The following is a 22,876-nucleotide window of genomic DNA, read 5'->3' as shown; positions in this document are numbered from 1 at the left end:
TATACCCAGAAATACTATTATTTCCACATTCCCACAGATATTTCCTGTCATATCATTAGCTTCGGTAATGTCATGTGATACGTTACTGATCCACATGAGGAACTTGCCTCTCCTGCACACAATGAGGTCAGAGGTCAAGATCACACTCGATCTGCTTCATGTACACTCGTTTGTTAATTAGTTACTGTTTATACCATGGTGTTTTACATTACAGTGACACAGACGGCATCAAAAAAGAACAACATTTTCATATTCAGAGATCTTAATGTTGCTGCGGTGCATTTTAAGATTACAGTCGGTGTCTCTGCCTCTTCTACAACACATTTATCCCAGCATGATTGTTAAACATTCTTATAAAATGGCGGCTCTACAGAGGAGCCCCTGCCTCTTTGATTATGAGCGACTGACTCCAAAACCTGACTGTTAACTACTGACGCTTCAGACAGCTGAAAACCAAATGTGATGTACGTTATATTACATCAGTGGCACTGAAGCTGAGACAATGAGAAGAAAAAAATAAGTCACAAGCCCACATCAGCAACTTTAACACATATATGGGGGGAAAAAACAACAACTTCACCATGCTGCAGTCACAGGACCTATCTAGACCAGAGTGTCATGGTGAACAGCATTTACTCTAACACCAACACATGGCACATGAGGCTATGCAACACGAAAACTCCACCCTGAAACACAAACACTCTGAACCCAGAGCAATTTTTCAGTGTCTCTTGAAGGATGTTGTCCCTGCACTGATAAGCTAATGGGACTACAATTCAGACTGGTTCATACCATCTATGCATTTCAATTCAAAAAGCTGAGTAACCCGGGAGGAAAAGGACTAGGCCGTGTTTTCTACTAGAAAACGTTTAAAACGGCCGGTTCACAAGCATGATCCAGGGGTAATTTGTGTAAATTCTGTGCAATTGTTCCTGTTTCATGATGGTCCGTCAGACATGATTGTGGTCTGGCTGCATTGTTACTGTGTCATGCTTCCTGTGCAGTGTCGATGTCCACTTAACGCATTTCAGAGGCAACGCAAAGGCGTAGTATGCAGGGTTTGTCAGTTGCTGTTTAAAAACACAGCATTCAAAGATGGTCCCTCAAGCAAGATGAGAGCATGAGCGAGCGAGAGCGAGAGAGAAAGAGAAAGAGAGAGAGAGAGAGAGAGGGCCCTTTCACACTTATTTCGTTTGGTCTGGACTTTTAGACTCTTCAGTTTGATCTGAACCAAAATCACAGGTCTGAAACCTCCCCCACACCACAGTCCGGAACAAACAGCCAAATCTTGGTCTGACAAAAAGAGGTGGTCTCGGTCTGGATCTGTTCATTCATTTTTCTCCATTAAGTCAAACAGCGATAGAAGGCTACGCACCGGATTGACAGCACACCTACATCAGATGCGTACCTGTCTACAAACCAATCAATGTCAAGTATAGGGAAACACAGGCATGTTAAGTTCTTTAGCACGCTCACATAATTGCAATGTGAAACCAAAACTAATCAGATCAAATGTATACAATGTAACAAAAACATGAACCTTGGTTCAGACTTTCAGGTGCGAAAAGGCCCAGAGAGAGAGCAGCAGTGGTCAAGCCAGCTAGAGAGTGAATGAAGAGAGGGAGCGGCGGTAGCAAGAACAAAGCAGTGAATCAGATAAATGAAACGTTATTTTCCGATCGTTTCGCAGCACTTATGTTCTGAAAAACAAATCGACACGCCAACATCTCCTCACAACCCTGTGGGAAGGTGCCGCATTGCTGGATTTGGTGTGAATGCTTGGAGCTTCATCCTGTCCGTTGCGGCCTCTCTGCTCTGTTCTGTGTGTATGTGTGGAGTTCAGCCCCGCCCTCGGTTAAACAGACACAGACGTGTTCTCTTTATACATCTATGACACAGACAGAGAGCAGAAGAGAGAGAGACGGAGACAGCGATGTAAAGCAGTCGCTACGTTTTTTATAGAGTCCCGACTTCACACCCTGCACGCTGTTATTGGCTGGGGGCTACACACCCCAGTGTTTCCCCTGTATTCATTCTGCAGCGGCGGTGCGCCTCTCTCTCTCCCTTTCTAGCACCCAAAAATACCTTTCATCAACACCCACTGGTTTCTTTTTATGTTGAAAGTGATATCAGCAGAAATAAAGACATTGTATTGTTCATCTATATTGAGAAAAATAGGTTGGCTATATTAATATTAGAACCATAACATTTTGTGTGATGTGATTAACACATGAAATGTATAATTTAATATAATTGTATGCCATTTGTGAACAAATATTGACATTTAACAAATGAATTTTCTGCTTCAGAGATGTGAACTCATCTGGCAAAATCAGACCAGGCACACAGATAAATGGGCTGCATTGAAGTCATGAGTGGGACTACAGTCAAACATCCTAATACAAAGGCTATCATTAACCCCTGCAGCCACGGCACAGCTGCATCCAGTAGACATTAAAGGGGTGATTTTATTACAGAGGGCTTCAGATACTAAGTATAGAGCTGCCATTCACTGAGATGTGAAACAATTCTGAACTAATCTTGATGAAGCAGGATGGTAAATAATTATCAAAATTTCACTAGATCTGAAATAGAAAATGCTTATACCAATGGCACTGACAAATATTAATATAAAAACCTGGTTACACCAATATAGTTGTTAAAAAAAAACCCATATTTATTTATTTCTTTAGTGGGAAGTAAATAAGCTGCTCCGTACTTGATAGGGTTAACATTAGGAATGAGTAAGCTGGCTAACACTGTCCAATGCAACAGTATTTGATGAGTGCTGTGCCATAAGAAGGCACGGTTCAAACAGCACTACACTGCGCATTGGAACATGTCCTGTTGATTCAGCTTAATGTCAGCGCTCATCACTCTTGGTGAAATTATTCAAATGCACTGCGAGCCTGACAGTCTCCTACTGGCCGCATGTTGATGAACAAGAAGACCAAAGTAACCTGTCACTTAACATTAATAACTATGCATCTGTTCTCAGAGACAGGCACTGCTGTAGAAATACTCAATTTTGAAAGCTAATTCTTGATATAAAGTTCTTTAGACTAATTTCTCGACAGTGGAAACATCTGGAACCTTTCTCGCAGTGGTCGCTAATTATGCAAAGGAAATAATTCAAAACAACATATTAAATATTCTAAGAGCACAGAATAAGGCTGTACACGGCACAGACCTTTTTATCTTGCAAAACCATGAATACAATGAATCAACATGCAGGTCTGGCAACATGAGTGCTTTCTGGTGCACAGCCAAAAGGGCTATTTTATGAAGCAGCAGAGCTGAGAGCAGAGCCGAAGGCAGACTCAGCCAGCAGAGATACAGGACCACAGCATTATTTTTAGATGAAGATGGAAGGGGCTACGCCACTTCACTGATCGTACTTAATGAGTGAGCATGGAGCTTGTTTCTCTCTCTCAAAATAGAGATAAAGAATCACCACAACAACTGTGTAATCTTCAAAGGCAAGATAATGATGCAGGTTAACACAACAGATGAATCTGGTCAGAGTGGTCTGCAGGCGGCACTTATTGGTTATGTAAGCATAGAGAGGAGATGATATGATTCACAGGCCTCCAACATGGACAGCGTTTCTTGCCAGTCACAATGAACAGCAATAACTACAGATGGAAAAGGCTGTGTTGAATTAGTTTTAGTTTGAAGATACACAAACAAGAGAGAGAGAGAGAGAGATACATTGTAGATTGTGAAAGCACTGATTATTAAATCCTCACTTTTAAATTCAAATCTACAATATAAAACAATGGTACAATGTTTTATGGTGCAAGACAAAGAGATTTAGAAACTATTTTGATCCCCTGTCAATAAAACTGGTAGCCTGAATGTCTGCAGGCCTAAAATGACACAGTACCAGATGTTCATCTCTGTTTATATTCAATTTCTTGGACCATGGCTTTGTTTCTAGACCTTATCTAGCTTTTGTAATCAAATTCACATAGTCAAAGTGATTCACGTTCGGCCCTATAGATACATTATGCACTTGTGTAGTCACAATGGCCCTTAGGTGCTGTGATGTGCTCGTGTGTCATCATGCAAGCTGTCACATTGAGCTCACAGAGGGAACTCATTGTATAGGACATAACAATGGTAATATATAAACTTGGTTTTTATTTAACAACAAATCAGATAGCAATACATTTGCTTGTAAAACTCCCATGATCCAATCTGCATTTTAAAAACGACTGACCCCGTGGTGTATGGAGGATGATGCATTTATCCCCTCAAGCCATTTGTCATCATTTTATTTGGCTGTTTTTATATATTTTGTACTGAGGTTTTGACATTTAAGTCAAATTTGAACTCAGAACCAATTAGAACAGCAATGACGGGTCCATTAGTCGATTAGTTTCAAAACTATTAGATTTATTGCCAACTATTTTGATCATCAATTAATTGTTTGGAGTCATTCTTTAAGAAAAAAATTTTCAAGCTTCTCAAATGTGAAGTAAACTGAATATCTTTTTGGGTTTTGGTTGCATCTTGAACTTTGGGAAACAAGTGATGGACATTTTTCACCATTTTTGAACATTTTAGAGACCAACCAATTAAATGAATTAATCGAGAAAATACCTGACAGATTAAGAGCTAATGAAAATAATCGTTAGATGCAGCCCTAGGACCAATTCAGTTGGTATTTATCTCAACTCATCAGTATGTAACACCTATGGCTGCTTTCACTCAGTCAATGTTTGAATATTTGGCTCTGAAATAAAGCTTTCTCTTATTTATGACTATATTTTAAGCTATGAGAAATACATTTAGGTTATATATATTATGTGTGCTCATCTTGCAGGGTGGTGTAGGTTACATACTAATGGGTTCTTCATTCATTCATTCATTGGATAGTGGTGTCTAGTTGTCTCTGCCATCTTGTATTTACCAGCTCCAACATCAGGGGCTTCAATCCATTTAAATTAACTGACTCTGATCAGTCGTGACATTAATGTTGGTGGATCAATATTCTAGTCGGAAGCTTGTTGGACATAATGTAAAATAATGCAACCTCGAAAGGCTACGTTTTAGACGTTCATGCAATGATGGCTTTACAATGACACAGGGGTTTCAACGGAATACTGCCAAGGGTATAACCGAGGTAAGGAGTGAAGTTACGCGGCGTAACTGTTAACGTCAGTGGGCATTTTTACTACCTAACAAGGGCTAACAGTGGAGATTAGAGTAACGAGATAGGCTAGGAGGAGGGCACTATAACAATATAAGACATATGATAAGGCTGAAAGAGCTAGCCATGTAGCTTGTGGGTGTGTTATCAGTTGTATATTTATGATAACCTACCAGGCCTTGGCTCGTCCTGATACACGTTCATCCCAAAGATGCATCTTCTCACCTCCACTCTGCTAGCTTTATGCTTTCCTACGTCACGGATGGATTAGCTAGTTAGCTCGCTGTGCCTAGCTGCTAGCAGTAGCTTCAACCGATGTGTCTTATAAAACAATGATTTGTCGAATGAAAACAAGCTGGTGGCGACGTCAGAAAAAGAGCAGAATACGTGCCACCAAACGCGGCGGTTGGGTTTAAATAGCACAGACGTCAAAGTGGAGCATCCTTACCTGCTTACATTAGCCGGTTAGCCGCTAACAGTCGCTGCGAAGCCAGCTGCTGATGACGGCCTGGGTGGTGAGTGCCCTCCTCGGTCACGGAGGCAGAGAGGCAGCGGTGTGTGTATGAATTCAGCCTTCGTTTCGTTCAGATTATATATCTGAATTGGAAACATCGGACACGGACGACGGCTCAGACGTCAAGCTACTCCGACCGACTGGTTCGTGGAATAATAAATGATGCGAAATGCGTGTCCGCCTCTTGTGCTCGGTGAACGGGTGGCTCGGTCAGTTACAACCTGCCTTCACAACATCCTCTTCATCATCATCGGTCTGCAGGGAGTTCCGCATACTCAGAGCCCGACCTAACGGAAGCGACCAACAAGCCTGACGAAAAACCTGATGATAATAATGCTTCCTACAGGGACTGGTAGCATGTCTGTGGTACTGGTACTTTACTCAATAATCAGTGTAAACAGTTTACAGTATTATAAGGTGTTTTGTCGCTTAACAGGGCCGGACAAAGCCTATTTGGGGTCCTAAAGAGGATTTGCCCACCCCCCACCGTAATTTTTAAATGCAATTTATCATGATTAAAAGTATAAAAATACAGTATTATTAGCTTTAAGACACTGGTACACCAATGTGGTACAGAGACAATAAAATGTGACGATAATAAACCCAAAATATTTAATTACACCCCTTAGTACCACATTTTATTATAGAGCCCTCAAAATTTTCTAATAATCCAATTTTTTTCTATAGCGACATAAAATCCTAAAATGGGAGCTCAGAGAACATTTTGGATGAGAAGAGAGTGCTTGTATCTGTGAATAGTTTGACCAAAAAAATTAACTCAACATCCACTTGAAAGCCTTTTCCGAAGCTTTTAACTGAAGCATTAAGTAGGTCTGACAAAAACCACTAAATGCTCCCTACAGGGACCAGTAGTGTGTCCGCAGTAGTGGTACTTCACTTTATAATCAGTGTAAACCATTTGCAGTATTTTACAGTGTTTTTTCTCTTTCTCTCTCAGGGTCAGACAAAGCCTTTTTCAGGCCGTAACAAGGACTTGCCACCCACACCACCCCCACCCTTTCACCTTTCTTTGACCTCTCATATTAACACTGGTATTAGCTTTAAGACACTGATACACGAATTTGGTAGAGACCATAAAATGAGTAGTCATAACCCTAATATATATATATATATATATATATATATATATATATATATATATATATATAAATATATTTATAAAGCCCCTGTATACCAAATTTTTTTATAGTTCCCTTAAATTTTCTAATAATCTCAGTTTTTCTATAGCAACATAAAATCCTAAAATGGGAGCTTGAAAACAAACAAAAAAACGACAAAAAAATGAACTCAAGGTCCATTTGATAGCTTTTTCTGGAGCTTTCAATGGAAGCATTAAACAAGCCTGATGAAAACCTGTAGTAGTAGCGATTTACTTATTATTTACTTCACAGTGTTTTATCACCGAACCAGGCGAGGAAGATTTGAAAAGCGACCCTTCCAAGCTGTGCACATCCAACTGTTAACTACAATTTATGAGAATTAAAATTGCTGAAAGAAAAGCAAAACCTGGTAAAAATTAACACTAAAATTAGTGTAGCGTCCTTAAAATGTTTTCGTACACATTTTCAATTTGTTTGAGGGCCCTCTAGTGGCTGAAAGATGTATGCTGTTACTCTGAGTTATATCATTTATAAAAACAATGCTTTTATATGGCTATAATATAGGGTACTATATTATACAAATTTGAATGCCCAAATCCTGCACTCAAAAAATGTGTTGAGAATCAAGTTTGATTTTGTGCTAAATCAAATGTTGTAAAATATGCAATTTAGAGGTATATGAACATTTTTATTTTGTCTAATGTCATGATCATACCCACCATATTTAGTAAATATGTGTTTTATGGTAGTCTAATACACCATACTGTATGTTTTGGACATGTAAGGTACTAAACAAATATGTACAACAATACATGTAGCCTAGTGTCATACATGAAAGTCATCATAATATTAAGATGCGTACTGTATGTTCATATACGAATTGTAGGCCTAAATTTAGGTTGAATTATTTTGTGGTAGAACTATCTATCAGTTTCACAGAAACACACTGTATTAGTTTATTGCATGTGTGTTTTATCTCTGAATTATTAAGATTTTGTATAACCACACAGGGATCTATAGCATTTGTATTAGATTTAGTCTACAGTAGGAATGACATTTGGGTTCAGTGTGTTCAAGCCAAAATTAATGTAGTATTACATTTAAGACTGTAGGTGAGGTAAAGTAGGACACATCCTTTTCTGTTATATAACTGTAATTTTAGGCTCCACCATTTTCAATAGCACAATGATTGTGCATTTATTGCCTCCATGTTTCATGGTGTCCTGATCTGAACTTTATTATAATTCTAAAAAAATACAAGACCAAACTTGCATTAACTTAACTTTATACAGTCAGCTAATTCACCTGTATATGAAACATTAATAGGTAATATTCATTAGTTTAGATATACAACAGATACACCAAACTATCAGATATGATTTAAAATACTGCAACTAGAGTCCTGCTATTAATCTTAAATGTTAACTCTGGATACCTGTCTCATGCTCACTCTGAAACAACGAAGAGAAACAACTTTTCAACATCATCCATGAACATCTACATTTTAGAAGCCTTCATATGCACTTAATAAACATAAAAGTCTTCATGTAGTTTTGACAGTTTAATAGCCTAAACATCCAAACTGGTTTTTAATGACAGATTATACAAGCTTTTTTATGAAGTTATCCAGAAACTCCTCTGTGATTTTACAATGGGAGTCACTGATATGGGTTAATGGTCACAGAAATGTATTCACTTCCTAGCTTAGCTAATAAAGAAATACAGGAAGGTGTCACATTTAATGACATGACACTTTGCCCAATATTCTGGGAGATTGCCCCTGTTTATTTCTGAGCTTGTAACTTCAGTATATTCAGCCTGAACGATGACATTTTTATATAGACATTCAACAAGGTCTTATTTACAGGGCAGTTACTGTGTAACACCAAATAAATCTGAGTATATGGAGACATTCACCAAGGTCTTGCCTGCATTTAAATTGGTCTCACTGGAGTCCCTGAGCATCAACACCTCTAATGTCTGACCAGGTAAACAAGTGATTCTGATGCCAAACATATTAGCACGACAGCTTTAATTTACTGTACATACAAAACAGAAGGTCTTCAGGAGTTACAAGTATTAAAATAGGTTTTGCATTTCTATGTATCAATAATGTTTACAGTGTCACCCTTTGAAGACAGAGGAATTAAACGAGATCAGAGATGACAATTTATGTACAGCACAATTAACCTTGATACCTACAGCATTAACAAAACATGTACATTAAGCAAACCACTGATACTTTTTTACTGTGTACCTGTTCATTTGATTGGAGTACATGTTAAAAAAAAAAAAATCATGTCACTTCCATCAAATTCCTTCTGTAGATTGACCTGGGATTGGATTGGGGCATGTTGGGAAAACTCACCCCAATATTAAGAGGCTACTTTTGAACTTACAGTAATGGTTAGTGACATCTCAGCAAGCAGAAAACCAAAAGCAACCTCACATTTCATTGCAAAGGGACCCAAAAGAAAGATGATTTGTTTCAGTTGCGTATCCAACTTAAAAATCATTTGGTATGTTTCCACCGTCGTGCTGCACACTCTGGTGTTAATCTGCTTATTATAACATTGGTGCATCGGTCATAAAGAAAATCATTAAAGATATTACCACGGGGGTTAGAAGGATGTAAGAAAATCGATATCAAAATGATGTTCCCATTTTTAGAGCATCATTAAAAAAATGAATCAATTTTGAGTGGGAAGGCAAAAGGCTTGATACAATACATGGTCAGAAAATGGTTTTTCTCTGTTGACTTCTGTCTGTACTGGAAAAAAAAAACTGCTTATGGCCGTCAGTGCATCAGGAAGATCTTTTATACTTTTGAGTGTTAAACTGAGTGCTGATATTAAGTTTGACACTTAATTCAGGCAATACAGCTAAAAAAAGGAACTGCAACTTTTAATGTAGTTTTGTATTAAACAAACATGCTTCCAATACCAGAAGAAAATATCTGGTGTTTTTTTTTTTTTTAGAGGTTAAAACACTTTGGTAACCGTTGCTTCTGTGATGATTCTACAGATTTAAGAACATACTACTGTTGATACAGTACACAATGTGGAAGGAAAACTTCCCATCAATAGGTGGAGCTCAATGCGTTTTTGCACATTTACAGTTCTTTCATGGGGTAAGATGTAAATATATTCAAATCACAGCCAACCAGAGTTCACCCATAATGCACCAGGCAGAAGCAGTGAATTATGTTCCACTGCTCGATTTTAAAAAATTGACCATTTAATCAACACCACAAAACATAAAAATCTAATTTACATATCATCAGATGATTAAATTGGCAAACACAACCGATGAATGCTTTTACCATCAATAGAGTTGTGTTAGTAAGTACTGCTGCTGTATTCCCTTGATCTTATGTTAAGCCTGGGCTTCAGAGACACACATTTCCTGTCCTGTGCGATGGACAGAGGTATAAAACAATAGACTTTTTTTTTCCACAGAAGACATTTTGACATGTCACAGTAGGAAAAGCAATAAATAATGATGGCTGAATTACATTTAGTCGTTTCTGTTTCAGGGTCCTGCTGTTATATATGCTGACTCACTGTGGCACCTGAATAGAAAAGAGCCATCATTAATGATATTAGCGACACCTGTGCTTTTCCTACTGTGACGCATCACAACATCTGCTGTTCAAAAATATGTTTTGACCATCTGGGAGATCATAACAGCTCATTAAATTAAACAACAAAACAGTAATACATACATGTTAGTGGAAAAAGTAAGAAAAATAAGAGACTCCCAAGTCTAACATTCAAATTACTGAAACACACCTTAGATCTGATCATCAAGTGCGTATGGACAGAATTATCTCATATCAAATCAAAACCAGGCCCACCCTGTTAATACAATAGAGGAGGACAGCACCTGTGCCTGTGTTACTGTGAGATGTGGGTGTTTGTACAATATTTATGTGCTCATGTGAAGAGTCAATGTTCCATTTCAGCTATCATGTGTTAACGTTAAGTGCCGTTTTTATTAATTAAAAACCACAAGGAACTGTAGATGAAAATTATACAAAAGTATAAACATTATGTATAATGTCTGATATTAAGTGGTGCTGTGAAATAAATGCCAGTGGTGAAAAAGCTGAAATGGTTGGAGCAGTTTGTTTTTAAAAAAAAGGGCTAATAACAGTTTACATTTGTGGTTATGGATGTTCAGTGGTGATACCTGTAAATAGCTACACATACAGCTAATGAAGAGACTGCAACAGGGTGATGTATTGTTCAGTTTTTCAGCCCTCTTGAAGTAACTGCAACCCACTAAAAAAACGCGAGTATGAAGATGGAAAAAAAACTGCACAATGATGAATTTACATTGACATTCCTTTATCATCCTTTATGCAGCATTTCAAATTTACACTGCACAGGAGAATGCATGGGAAGTATAACATGAATATAAACATCTGGATCTCTGTAGTAATAAATGTTTACTACAATTTCAATGTTTCTACTCATTCCTGTTGTTCTCTGCTCCCTGTTAATATAGATTTTGGTAAATTGGTTTCCCAAAATCTGACCAGTTAAAGCTGTTGGTGTCGAGTATTTGGTCAAGCAAAAATACTCAGACAATGGTAGACCTTTAGATCAAGTTAGTTTTCCGATGGATATTCAGGTATACATTTTTTTTTTCTTCAGTATCATTCATAACGTATATTATAAAAAATAAAAGGTTGTGAAATTCTTTATATCCTTCCCATACTATATGTACATTGTTTATACATTTCTCACACCTCTAAACACTAGTGATAATATCACAAATCAAGATCCCCTATCGGAAAAATAGCTGTACTGCTTTGTAATGAAATAAGTAAAAGTACATCTCACATGAACATATGACGATAAGGACGTTAGCAGGATCGATCCTTTCAATTTTGATTTTAAAAATACAACTTTGTCAACTTGGGTTTTTATTCATTTGAAAGGAGGGTCACAGATAGTAGCTCGATTGCTTTTTTTTTTTTAAAAAAAACATTTTATCTTTACATGGAATTGTATGACACATCAGTACCATCCATTCCAAGACAGCAGTGCACTGCGTAAAAAAAAAAAAAAAGATTTAGTCACATCAACATTTCGTGTAAATGGGGGGCCCTGTGCCAGTCACACTACCATCAGCTCTTGTAGAATATTACCTTCTTGTGCGTTAGTATGTGATTGTACAATGTTGTGGATATTTTTCATGTGTGCACTCTATACATTTTTCTTGTGAAAATAAATATACAATTTTAACATAAAAGGTTTGTGGGCGTCTATAAATGACCAAAAGGGTCCCTTATGTACTTGGAAGAAAACTGTGAGTAATCTAATAGAAATTAAAGACACCTCTAATTCCCAGAGGTCTACTTCACATTACTTTACCTGAGCAACTACACCGACCTTTCCATTTCTGCACTAACTCCAAAATGAAATACAAACTTTTAGTTGCCATATCACAATGCACAATACCAACCAGATGGCCTACCATGTATCTTAACATCAATAAAGTGAACAGCAGATATGGGTCTGCTCAAGCCCGACTCTGTTTCCAATCCGCCTATTGCACGACTGCAAAATAAAAATAAAAAAAAAAAATCACTATTTCGACTGAATGTGCAACCGTAATCCTGACGTTTTTGAGACAGCAACAGCTAAAATCTGCTCAGAGCTTTCTGATTTTAAATTGTTAAAGAGGATGAGTTTAGAACTGCACTAGAGATTGACTTTCAACACATATTAAATCAGAGATAACTGGCTTAAAGAGCCTGATGCTGGTATTTTCATATCGCCACAATCATGTCAGCATCAACACAAAAAGGAAGAACAACAAAGGCTCAAAGAAAATTTGGTGTTCGTGTTTCTCCTCGTGAACACAAAACCGTTTAACAGTCTGTTTGAGAGCAAAGGGCAGTAAAGGCTCTCCTCCCACGACAAAAAAAAAAAAAAGAAAAAAAAAAAAAGAAAAACAACTCAACCCTAGAACAAATCCATGACCAGATGGGCAGAGAGAGGAGTCAGTGTTCCTGCTGGATACCATGTCTGTCTCAGGCTTCGAAAAAGCCACGGAGTGTGACATCAGGTTTGCAGTCACTCGTTGACGTCCCAGATTTCAGAGAGCAGCGGGGGAAGCTTCTTGTCTTGGAGGCGTAGGGCGAAAACCTGCTCCGAGTGGACGCTACTTAGTGTACGAAGACTCACCAGCTTCATCAGCATACGGGGGAACATCAAGTGATCCTGAGGAAAACAACATTTCTTAAAATAATACTAAGAAAGAAGAGGACTTCTGATAACTTCAGTAACATGTCTAGGAGTGACTTATAATGTTGAACTGTACTCCAGATTTCTGTTACAGGAGGAAAATACAGGATTAGTTGGTTTACGTTTAGTGGTTTCATTCCAGTAAAATCAATTTCTGCTCTAGCAACAACACTCCACCCACCTATCCTTATAAAAAAAAAAAAAAAAAAAAAAAAGGTGAAACCTCAGCCCTGACCCAATGTGCTTGTTGTGATGATGACAACCAAGTGATGTTGACATACTGTTGGTCACAAGAGAAGAGGTTACGTGAACCCCTGGGCACTTACATTTGGTCTCTTTATCATGATGTAAGAGCGCAGAGCGTCCACGTACGGTTGTTGCAGCCTCTCCACGAGATCATGATCCTGCACATTCGGCCGATCTAAACGGTGTTTAGCACATGAAACATTTAGGCATCTGTTGATATCTTTTATAACAGAGTATTGGATAATGTTTTGGTAAAAAAAACAGTTTTAGTTCTGAGTGTGTTTACTGTTTATCCTTAGTTTATGAATTCTGACCTGCAGAGAATATGTTGATGGCAATTAGCAGGGCATATTCGGCCTCGTCCAGCTGCAGGTCGTTCATTCCTTTTGAAAACTCAAAGATGGGGTTGATGAACTCAAACTGAAGCCCTGAGGAGGTGAAAGTGGAGAGAGGGACAAAGGAAACTCACTTTGAAGAAGGAAATGAGGTTCTCAGCAGCATCAATCAAAACACACACTTTTTTTCTTGAGATTAAAAAAACATTTGTCAGTTTATTGTCTTGCATTTAATATCTGAACTGTGAAGGCGGCGATAGTTCAGGTCTTCTTGTATTAGAAAATAGCGGTGACTATTTGCATAAAGTCAAAAACTCTGCAAAGACAAACTATGCATAACCTGGCAAAGTCTTTTCAAACAGACTATAAAACAGATGGACTACAGGCAGTCGTCTTAAATGATACTTCATTTTCATATCGTGCATAAACATTTGACAGACATAAATAAGCAAATCCACCTGCTTTCGCGAAATCCTCCTTATTATAGCTGAAATCCTTCAGAAACGTAATGCTATCGATGGCAGGGTTGTATCTCCGAGATGTCTCCAGCAGCATAATCTGAGGAAGACAAACACGTCTTTGTGAGAGGAATACTGATATAAACCCAAACTAAGACAAATTGATATGCAGAGATATTCAAAGTCCAAGTTTTTCATAACAGCAATGTTGAGGAGCAGAATTCCTATAGGTGCTATCCATTTTAAAAAAAGTGCATTATTAACTTATTTAGCATATTTCTGTATGCTAAAACTGGATTATGCACTTCATACCATATTTTGAAAGTATGGAGTTGTAGTAGAGTGTCATGGTTGAGTACCATAGTTTTTTCTTTTTGAAGTTTCTACATTTAGCCTCAGTGTTTCCCCTAGCCTGGTGGTACGCACCGAAAAAACCCTAAAGAGACAAGGCGCACGGGATGGCATATTTGTGCGGTCAGGTCACAAGGAGAGGATGACTTAATAAGCTGCCTTTATTGCATAAAAATAAGCTTGAGCTCCCCCCCTCAATCGGCCCCTCTCACTTCTCCCACTTCTGTCACGATCCTTTCTTCCCCATATGTATTTTTGCTTGGCTCCAGAGTTTTGGAGAAAAACTTTGAAGATATGTGGTTATATTTGTCCCCTGTGTTAGAGCTTTTTCTTTCGGTGGTACCATTAGCTAACCTGCATCCCATATGCTCTCGCTTTTACTCTGCAGTAATTTAAAAGGCACTCTGACAGCAGCGGCACTCACATCGCATCAAGAGTTTCCCAGGCAACGACACAGAGGTTGACTCACGTTTCAGAACACTCACATTTGTATCATACATTATCAAAAAAAGCGTTGACTAGAAATCACTCATTTACAGTTACGATGTCTTACATCCAGACTAATCGGTGAAGACACAACATCTCTTGATAAAATCATGACAAACCTCAATCGTGGACGTCTTCAGCAGAGCGATCTGGTCCTCTCTCGTGAGCTCGAGGAACCCAGGAAGCTGCTTAGCAAAATCCACGATCTCCTGCACCGACATGATCGCTAGCTCAGTGAAGTGGGCGAAACGCTGCTGACGCACTTCTCTGTTCTGTAAGTCCTGACTCTGTGGCCACGGCTGTTGGACGCACACACAAATTATTTAATTGGTTAGGATTGATATGTATCCAAACACCAAAGCAGGAGACAGAATCTTCTGGGTTCAACAGATGAATCTGAACAGCAAAGATGCCAAAACCAAAATCAGCAAAACACACACAAGAAATTTGACTGCAGATATTGTTGTAGTTTAAAGTTATGATCTCTGTAAATTTCAACTTCTTCAAAATTAATATAATTCATAAACTTTTCAGGGTTTGTCATTTAGTTTGCAATCAGTTTCATTACTTTGAGTGAAATAGTCTCTTTTGTTACTGTAAACTAAACACAATATCATTAGAAGGTGAGTGCTTGGTGAAGTCACATATTGATATTTTAGTTCTCCAGTAAATATGAAAGAAAACCACAGGTTATTATTTGGTTAATAATGTTAGATTAGAACAAATCTATCCTCTGAGATATTCACTTACCGTCACTTTTGGTCGATCAAGGAAGGACCTCTTGTTGCATTGCTTCTGCATAGCCACCAGCTTCTCAATCATCTCCTGCTGTTGTGGATCCAGTGTGGCTGCTTCCTGTGGAGGGGTGGGGGTGACCACTGTGGACGTGCGGGCCGTTTCCTCGTCATGCTGCTTCTTCATCTTCTTCAGTCTGATCTGCTCCTCGGAGAGCACACCTACGGGTCAAAGAGGAAGCAGATCTCGACTAAAGTTCGATCCCCAAGTTTGAGAGGATGTCCTTATTTCATTGTCATTACTCTGCAAACCCAAACAGACCAAAATGAAGTTGAATCTAATTTTTCTTTAGCTCTGATTCATTTAGCATACACAAACTCACACTGCTCCAGCATGCCGGCCTCCCGGCACTTGCGCAGACGGCACTGCTGGCACTTGCGGCGCATGTACATGTCCATTTCGCAGCGGCCGTTGTTCTTGCAGGAGTATTGGGCGCTCTTGATGACGCTGCGTCGGAAGAAGCCTTTGCAGCCCTCGCAGCTTAGCACGTTATAGTGGAAACCGGAGGCCTTGTCACCGCATACGCTGCACACTTCGTTACCCAGCATCTTCGGTGCAGGACCCTTCTTTCTCTTTACTGGCTGACCATCTACACACACAGAAAGTGAGAAAGAGAGTTGATAAAGCATGTTAAGAACGTAGACTTAAATTATGGCTTCAAGAAACATGTTGTTCAAGATGATTTCAGTAAGAGAAAAACTCTGAAGGCAAATTTGCAAGTAGGTAATGCAAGATGTACTGTACAATGCAAGTTAACTATCCTGGCATACATTTATCCTGACATATCTACGAAATCAAAAAACATATTTTATCTCAGAATAAACTGTGAGGAGAAATTTTCCAACATCACAAATACTCAGAGTTACCATTTCATTATCAAACCTGTTTAATCTAATCCAATCTAACCCAACATAAGGTCAGGCTTTGTTAAAAATGTGTCAGGGATGTGCTGATTCAACATTTTTATGTTGACCCACATTAATATACATGAGTAAAACAATTTTTTGGCAGAGCTAGTGAAAAGAGGAGTTTTACAGTGTACCTAATAAACCAGTACCTCTGTGTATCTCTGTCTAAATGCATCTGAAAACCTCATTCTGCAACTAAGATAGAGATTTCAAAGGAAACGTTCAAACTAGTCTGTGAAATGAGACAATACATGGGAAAACATGTCTTGAGATTAAGAGGAGATTCGCAGTAAAGCTACTGGTTAGTCTAGTCTGTGGAAGTTGTCACACCAGTCACGCAGACATACATGAAGAGACAAGCCGCAGCCACGCACACACACCCATATACGCATTTTAGCCCCGTTTTAACGCATCTTAACCAAAACTCATAAGTAACGAACATTTTTTTCATTTTCAGAATGGTGATGCCCTCAATGACAACAGTGACCAAAGTAGTATTATTACAGAAACTGCACATTGATTATTCAAGAGACAAGTAACTGGACATTTCCAGTTACTTTAGTTATATTTTTCAGAGACATTCCATATAGGCTGTATTCAACTCAGTATTGAATCATTGACAGAAGAACCCTGAACTCCACTGATCCGTCTGAAGTTCTGTCGCTGCTGGTTATGATTTACAGTACGCATGAACAGGACTGAATCATTGACAGAAGAAACCTGGACTCCACTGATCCTCATGAAGTTTTGTTGCTGCATGGGCCGAAACACTAAGGCAAGAGGGTGCCCACCTGATGACCTCAGTGGAGCGTTTACCCCCTACACCCACTCATTGTTTGATTGTAAAACCAAATCCTATGAGCTCGACTCAACAATTTCATTTTGAAAACTTGTGAAAAGTCGTGTACTGAAACTACTTAAAAGTAAATAGTTTTCTCTCACCTATGCTGGCAGATGTGTCGCCTGCAGCTGGATCGAGCTTGATGTCGTTCGGCTCTATCGGCAGAGGGCTGCTCATCTCGGTCAGTGAAGGGCCATTGTGAGCGGGCACGGGGAAGTCGTCTGGCTGGGAGAGATCGGCCAGCGACAGCAGGCTTTCGTGCTTCATTGCGGTGCTTCCTCCGCTCTCCTCGACCATGCAGTCCAGCTGCAGCTCTGAGGCCCCGTCAAACACCTTACTCTCATCTGACAGAGGGGGAAACCAACCCGTTCACATTCAAACACCACAATCAAAACAAAACTTGTGTTATCCTGCAAGATTTTGTTTCCATCCGTCTTAATTGTGACGAGTGTCGAGAATAAACTTTGTTGTTCGTCAGCTGAAGGATATGATACATATTATGCAACACTCACGTGGTAAATACTACTTTTGTGAAGCTTACAGTTCACAATTTCAGCGGAAACCACTCTTTGGTTTGAGGCTTAAAAAATGAAAGTTTGTTGTGTGCTTTTCAGGAAACTGATTCCGCAGACGTCTATGAATGAGCTTGATTTCATTATAAATCAAGATGTTCCTTTTAGCTGGACAAAATAATAGATAATAGAATAAAAAAGACCAGAATGGATACTCACTCATACAATAAGAAAATTATACAAACTCTGTGGCATGGCACAAAGAGATGTACATAGAGAACTTGAACCTACCCTAGTTTGAGCTGATAAAGTGGATAAATACATGTAAGAAAAAGTAGTTCCTCTTACCATGACCAACATCTGGGATATCAGTCACAGACAGCGTGGACATCTTCTGCACAGCAGCTTGTCATTACGAAATCAACGTGTACCTGTGCAATAAAAATAACAATCAGATGTAATGATTACAACTGAGCTCCCTCGGATTGTACAGAGGACTTCGTGTCTCGCTGAACGGCGGCACTTCAAGGTGCCGTAGATGTTAGCTGACGCAGGTCTGAATGTCGGTCCGTCAACTACGTGCACCTGGATGACAGCCAATTTTAGACTGACCTTAAACCCAGAAAAGTCTTAGTCTGGGACACAAGTTCCACACAAGTTTCACAAATACCTCAGCCTGTTTTCTTTGGCTCTATTTTCTTTCACAGTAGTATGCCTGTTTATACTGTATGTAGTCAACAAGGTGGTAAAGATTTTGCAATTAAGAGGCAGACATAGACACTGTTTGCAATCTCCTGTGACATACTTTAAAGTATGAGACTCTGACTGCTGTCCTGCTGCATTATACAGTTATACGTAACTCTGTGTTCAACCTAAACTTGAATTAATTTCCACTTCAGTAGGGTTTCCCACAATAACAAAATGGCATAAACTCAACAGACATACATATTGAAGCAGTGTGATAAAGTGCGATACACTGCCAACACTGTGGGTAGACCATGTGACTGTGGCTGGCTGTGTACATATTCAAAACAGGGATGTAGTTCGATGACAGGATAATTATTATGATCTCACACAGGATGATACATTTCTTAGAAAGATCTTAAACATAAGAAGTCTGGAATTGGACCCAGATCCTGCCAATGACAACATGTGTGCAAGAAAGCCAACTAGCTGTAAAAGCAGAAATGAAAGTTTGTCATGTGCCGCATATGGATGCATTTCAGGAAACTGATTCAGCAGAGACACTTGCATGATTTTTGGCTATTCTTAACCAGCCTACAACAAGGAAAACCAAGTTTAAACAGAAAAAGCCTTCTGTAATTTCTTATGATTAAAATAAAAAAAGTTCTAACTTATATCTAAAATATCTGTTTAAAAAATTGATTCACACTGTTTCAGTAATTTAGCTGCACGTTACCTTTGGTTTTTTTTCATTATTGTACTGTGATATGATGTAGCACAATACTTCACCCCAGTTTTATGACAAATTCATTACATTTATTACATCTACAGTGGGTGATATTTTTGATTTTTTTTAAAAATGCATCACCGTACATATGATATGATGTTGTGAAATTGATCATGACAAAGTAAATTCTCTGGAAATCACGAGAATACTAAATTGGCCTTGAAGCAAAATGCCAAAAATAGTCTGATATAGTCAGAGACAGAAAAGGAAGCAATAACGATTGACAAACTTCTATCATCTCTGGTGAATCACAGCAAACCCAATCCTAATTTTATCTTTACAGACTCTGACAAAATGTCCACATCCAAACTAGTATCGAGCTGTTTCTTGCACAGTTCCTAAATGTATTTGATTTTTACTGTATTGTTTGTTTTTATTCTCTCTTTGCTCTCAGAGCACTGAGGAAAGATGAAAACATTATGAACGTTGTTTGCCCGGGACAATAAGCGAAGAGTATCATCGTACGGGGTATTAAAATCAAAATGTGCCTCAAAACTGGCTCTTCTGTTTAGCGCTTGATCGCCAGCTTATGTTTATTATCACCTTAATAAAGACAAAGGCCGCCGCTTCTGCAAGATTTCACAATTTAACAAAATGCATAAGCAGTGTGTCGACCCACAGAGTAAAAACGTGTTAATCAATCACTAGTTATGTGTCACTTACGATGACATTCTGCTGCCCCTGCTGGCGATCGATTTTGTGCACTTCAATGATGCATCGACGAACCCGCAAGACAGTCGTACCAATACTGAGGCAGCTTTATCCAAACAAATATAAGTTTACACATCATGAAACCGGCTTATGTTCTGAAGTTTTGTTTGGAATATGGACGTATAACTCTTAAAAAACTTTTTACATTGTCTATAATGTTCTCAAAAATGAAGAGTTGTTATAGCCATTAATTTTTTACATCTAGATACAAAAAGATGATAAACTACATATCTGTTCAGGGTTGTAGGATATCGACTACACTGTCTATTCTAATTTACCTTACTAAATACATACACGCACAATCGGAATATACTTTGACGCACTGGGACCTGAACAATCTTAATTTCGTTCCTTGAAATCCTTGAAGTTTTCCATCGCTATTAACATCGTTTGAGCAGTGAAGCTGAGCTGTTTGCTAGTAGTGTCATTCATTGAATTTGCACCTGTGTTAAGTGTGTGTGTGTTTGTATGCGTGGGTGACAGAGGCAGAGACAGAACTAAAAGGCTGATATCACCTTTTTTTGTCTGTAAAATACAGGATATAATTACCCACTATCACTCCGATTGTTAACAAAACAGGGCACGTGCTCTGTAAAGCTGACGGTAGGTGCCAGCTTGGTAGCGATTTCTAAAACTTACTGTCAGGCCTGTCAATCAAACGCCATAGACAAAAAAAAAGTAACCAAGATTACACAATACAACCCTCACAAAAATCACAGTATTTCTTGCGTGACTTGTATTGCTGTGCAGTTTATAGTCGTTCATATTATTGTGTCAAGCTCAACACTAAACAGTTCAAAGAAAACGAAAGAGCAACAGTGATTACACACACACACGACTGTCTTAAATTACATAACACTGATCAGGTTTTGTTCACCGGAACACATGAAGCGGTTATGATGGAGGTAGTGGCGACGAGCGCGACTAATAGGCTTCCAGATATCACAGTAAAGTAGTAAAGCGGTACTGTTGCACACCCAGATAAAAGCTTTCACGCAGGAGCTGGTGATGAAGGCCGCGCTAATGTGGGCCTAAAATGTGAAGGTGGGTTTTTTTTGGCTTTATTCATAATAGCAGTTATGACTGTGTTCACTTAATGTTGCATAATACTGTACCGAAATGAAGCAAAGCATGACTATGACTAACGCTATGTTTTTTAAAGTAACTATGTCAGCATTTGGCAGCATATGTGCTGTGAAAAAATGTGAAATTCAGAAAGAGTGTTTCAAAAAAAAAAAAAAAAGGGTCTATATTTTTCCACTTATTTCCACAGATTTCCACAGAAAAGTAAAAAAAAATTTGTGTACAATTACTTTTTTTGTTCTTAGATAATACAACACTGGTTTATACTAAAATAAAAGCACAACATTTTGATACAGATTGATATTGAGCTGAAATGAATCTGCCACAGTTGACTGTGTGACAGTCATAGCACTGGACTGACCTTACCTCTGGAGTTGATGTCTTATTTATCGCCTATTCATCTTGCCCGTGAGTCCGCAACCTCAGTCTGTCGATATCCCTGCGCTGATGGAGGACTTGCTTAACTGATGAGCCTTGAGGATGCCAAAACCTCTGTGACTTATTGAGCGGAAGTTTAATGACTTGATATCTTGAAGAGAGTGGAGTAGGAAAGAAGACGAGTCCCTTTCTACAGTGCCCTATGGGAGACAAGAGGGAAAACAGAGAGAGAGAGAGAGGAGGGAGGAGGGAGGGAGGGAGGGAGGGAGGGTGAAAGAGGGAACACAAGAGGTTACTATAGGTCGTTTGCATGGCTCTGAAATCCCCACAGGACTGTGGTGCTCCAGCCTTTTCCTGTTTGAGAATTTAAGGAGCCCCGTTTGCCTCAAAACATACGAGACACCTGTAGATGACCCCGATCTTCTCTCAAGTTCTCCCCATCAAAATATAACCAGCGTTGGGGTCCAACTGCCCCGAGACCCCAATCTGTAAGGGTTGTCCCCCTTCAAAGCCCTTCTCCCAAAAATGTCACCCAAAAAAAAAACCCAAAAAACACTCAATAAACTAATATTACATCTATATTAAATGCATCAATAATTGAACTGAAAGAGAAAGGACTATCACACAGAGTTATCAAGATTCAGAACAGGTCCAATATTCACATATTGAGAAACTACGAATCAATATGTCAAACGCCCTGTCAGCGTAGAGGATCATGAGATTTCTGGTCGTTTTGAAGTGAAACAAGCTGTTTTCTATGTATTTCTTCAACAGACAATAGCTAACTGGCAAAAAGCGCTGGCAGGTTTTATTGGGTGAATTCAAAATCTGCGGTTGTAAAAAACTTTTCTACTTTGCCTGTGACCTGATGTCGTCCTCACCCTGATCTCTCTGTTCAAGTCCAATGTCCCCCGCGTCTTATCAGTCAGTCACCTTTGTTCATGTGCGTGTTGTCATAGACGGCTGGGAGTGAATTAAAAGCGCCAACAAAAATCGATAAAGCGCTGAACAAAACCGAGAGATTTGATTCAATTCGATATCAAGTTTTTCTCATCCCCAGATTATCACATGTGCTATGTATAGTAAGTGATATACGTAAAATGGTGACATGTGTAGAGAAATGCCTCAAAACTTGTCTGTTTTGGTAATTTATTTTTTTAAATGTTATATTTTACTTTATTTTATACATTCAACATATTCTATGCTATAACTGTTTTTTTTTATTATATTTTATTCTTTGATTATTATTCAGTA

At 38.7% G+C, this 22,876-nt stretch overlaps 2 protein-coding genes across 21 annotated transcripts in view; both read right to left on the bottom strand.

Annotated features, from left to right (window-relative positions):
* Window positions 1–6,004, bottom strand: part of madd (MAP-kinase activating death domain) — a 52,527-nt gene extending 46,523 nt beyond the window's left edge. For 8 of the 19 annotated variants that reach the window (XM_044355329.1, XM_044355372.1, XM_044355380.1 and 5 more), the window contains exon 1: window positions 5,604–6,002. The gene's annotated coding sequence lies outside the window, so the exon portion shown is untranslated. Of the gene's footprint in view, window positions 1–5,328; window positions 5,529–5,603 lie in introns of those variants that run through there. The other 11 variants (XM_044355366.1, XM_044355399.1, XM_044355400.1 and 8 more) reach the window with 6 other exon arrangements.
* Window positions 6,005–8,805: 2,801 nt separating this feature from the next.
* Window positions 8,806–21,818, bottom strand: nr1h3 (nuclear receptor subfamily 1, group H, member 3). Of its 2 annotated transcripts, none has more exons than XM_044355321.1 (10): window positions 21,606–21,818; window positions 18,328–18,410; window positions 17,569–17,811; window positions 16,041–16,307; window positions 15,674–15,879; window positions 15,043–15,222; window positions 14,087–14,186; window positions 13,608–13,721; window positions 13,374–13,468; window positions 8,806–13,023 (listed from the first exon to the last, which is right to left on the bottom strand). In XM_044355321.1, the coding sequence occupies exons 2-10, from the start codon at window positions 18,368–18,370 to the stop codon at window positions 12,877–12,879; spliced, it is 1,395 nt and encodes a 464-aa protein (XP_044211256.1). In that variant the 5' UTR covers window positions 18,371–18,410; window positions 21,606–21,818; the 3' UTR covers window positions 8,806–12,876. The 2 variants fall into 2 exon arrangements, with proteins under 2 accessions (XP_044211256.1, XP_044211250.1); XM_044355315.1 differs by having other exon boundaries at window positions 21,611–21,818.
* Window positions 21,819–22,876: the final 1,058 nt, after the last annotated feature.

Source organism: Thunnus albacares, chromosome 1 (genome assembly GCF_914725855.1).
Source record: "Thunnus albacares chromosome 1, fThuAlb1.1, whole genome shotgun sequence".
NCBI lineage: Eukaryota > Metazoa > Chordata > Actinopteri > Scombriformes > Scombridae > Thunnus > Thunnus albacares.
The sequence above is the reverse complement of the archived record's forward strand: the minus strand, read 5'-3'. Positions and strand labels throughout refer to the sequence as shown.

Coding starts and splice junctions, on each gene's coding strand:
- nr1h3 (XM_044355321.1), bottom strand. CDS start 18,370: ATGTCCACGCTGTCTGTGACTGATATCCCAGATGTTGGTCATG. Junction 14,187..15,042: donor TGAAGACGTCCACGATTGAG/GTTTGTCATGAT, acceptor TGTCTTCCTCAG/ATTATGCTGCTGGAGACATC. Junction 13,469..13,607: donor CATCAACATATTCTCTGCAG/GTCAGAATTCAT, acceptor AACACCGTTTAG/ATCGGCCGAATGTGCAGGAT.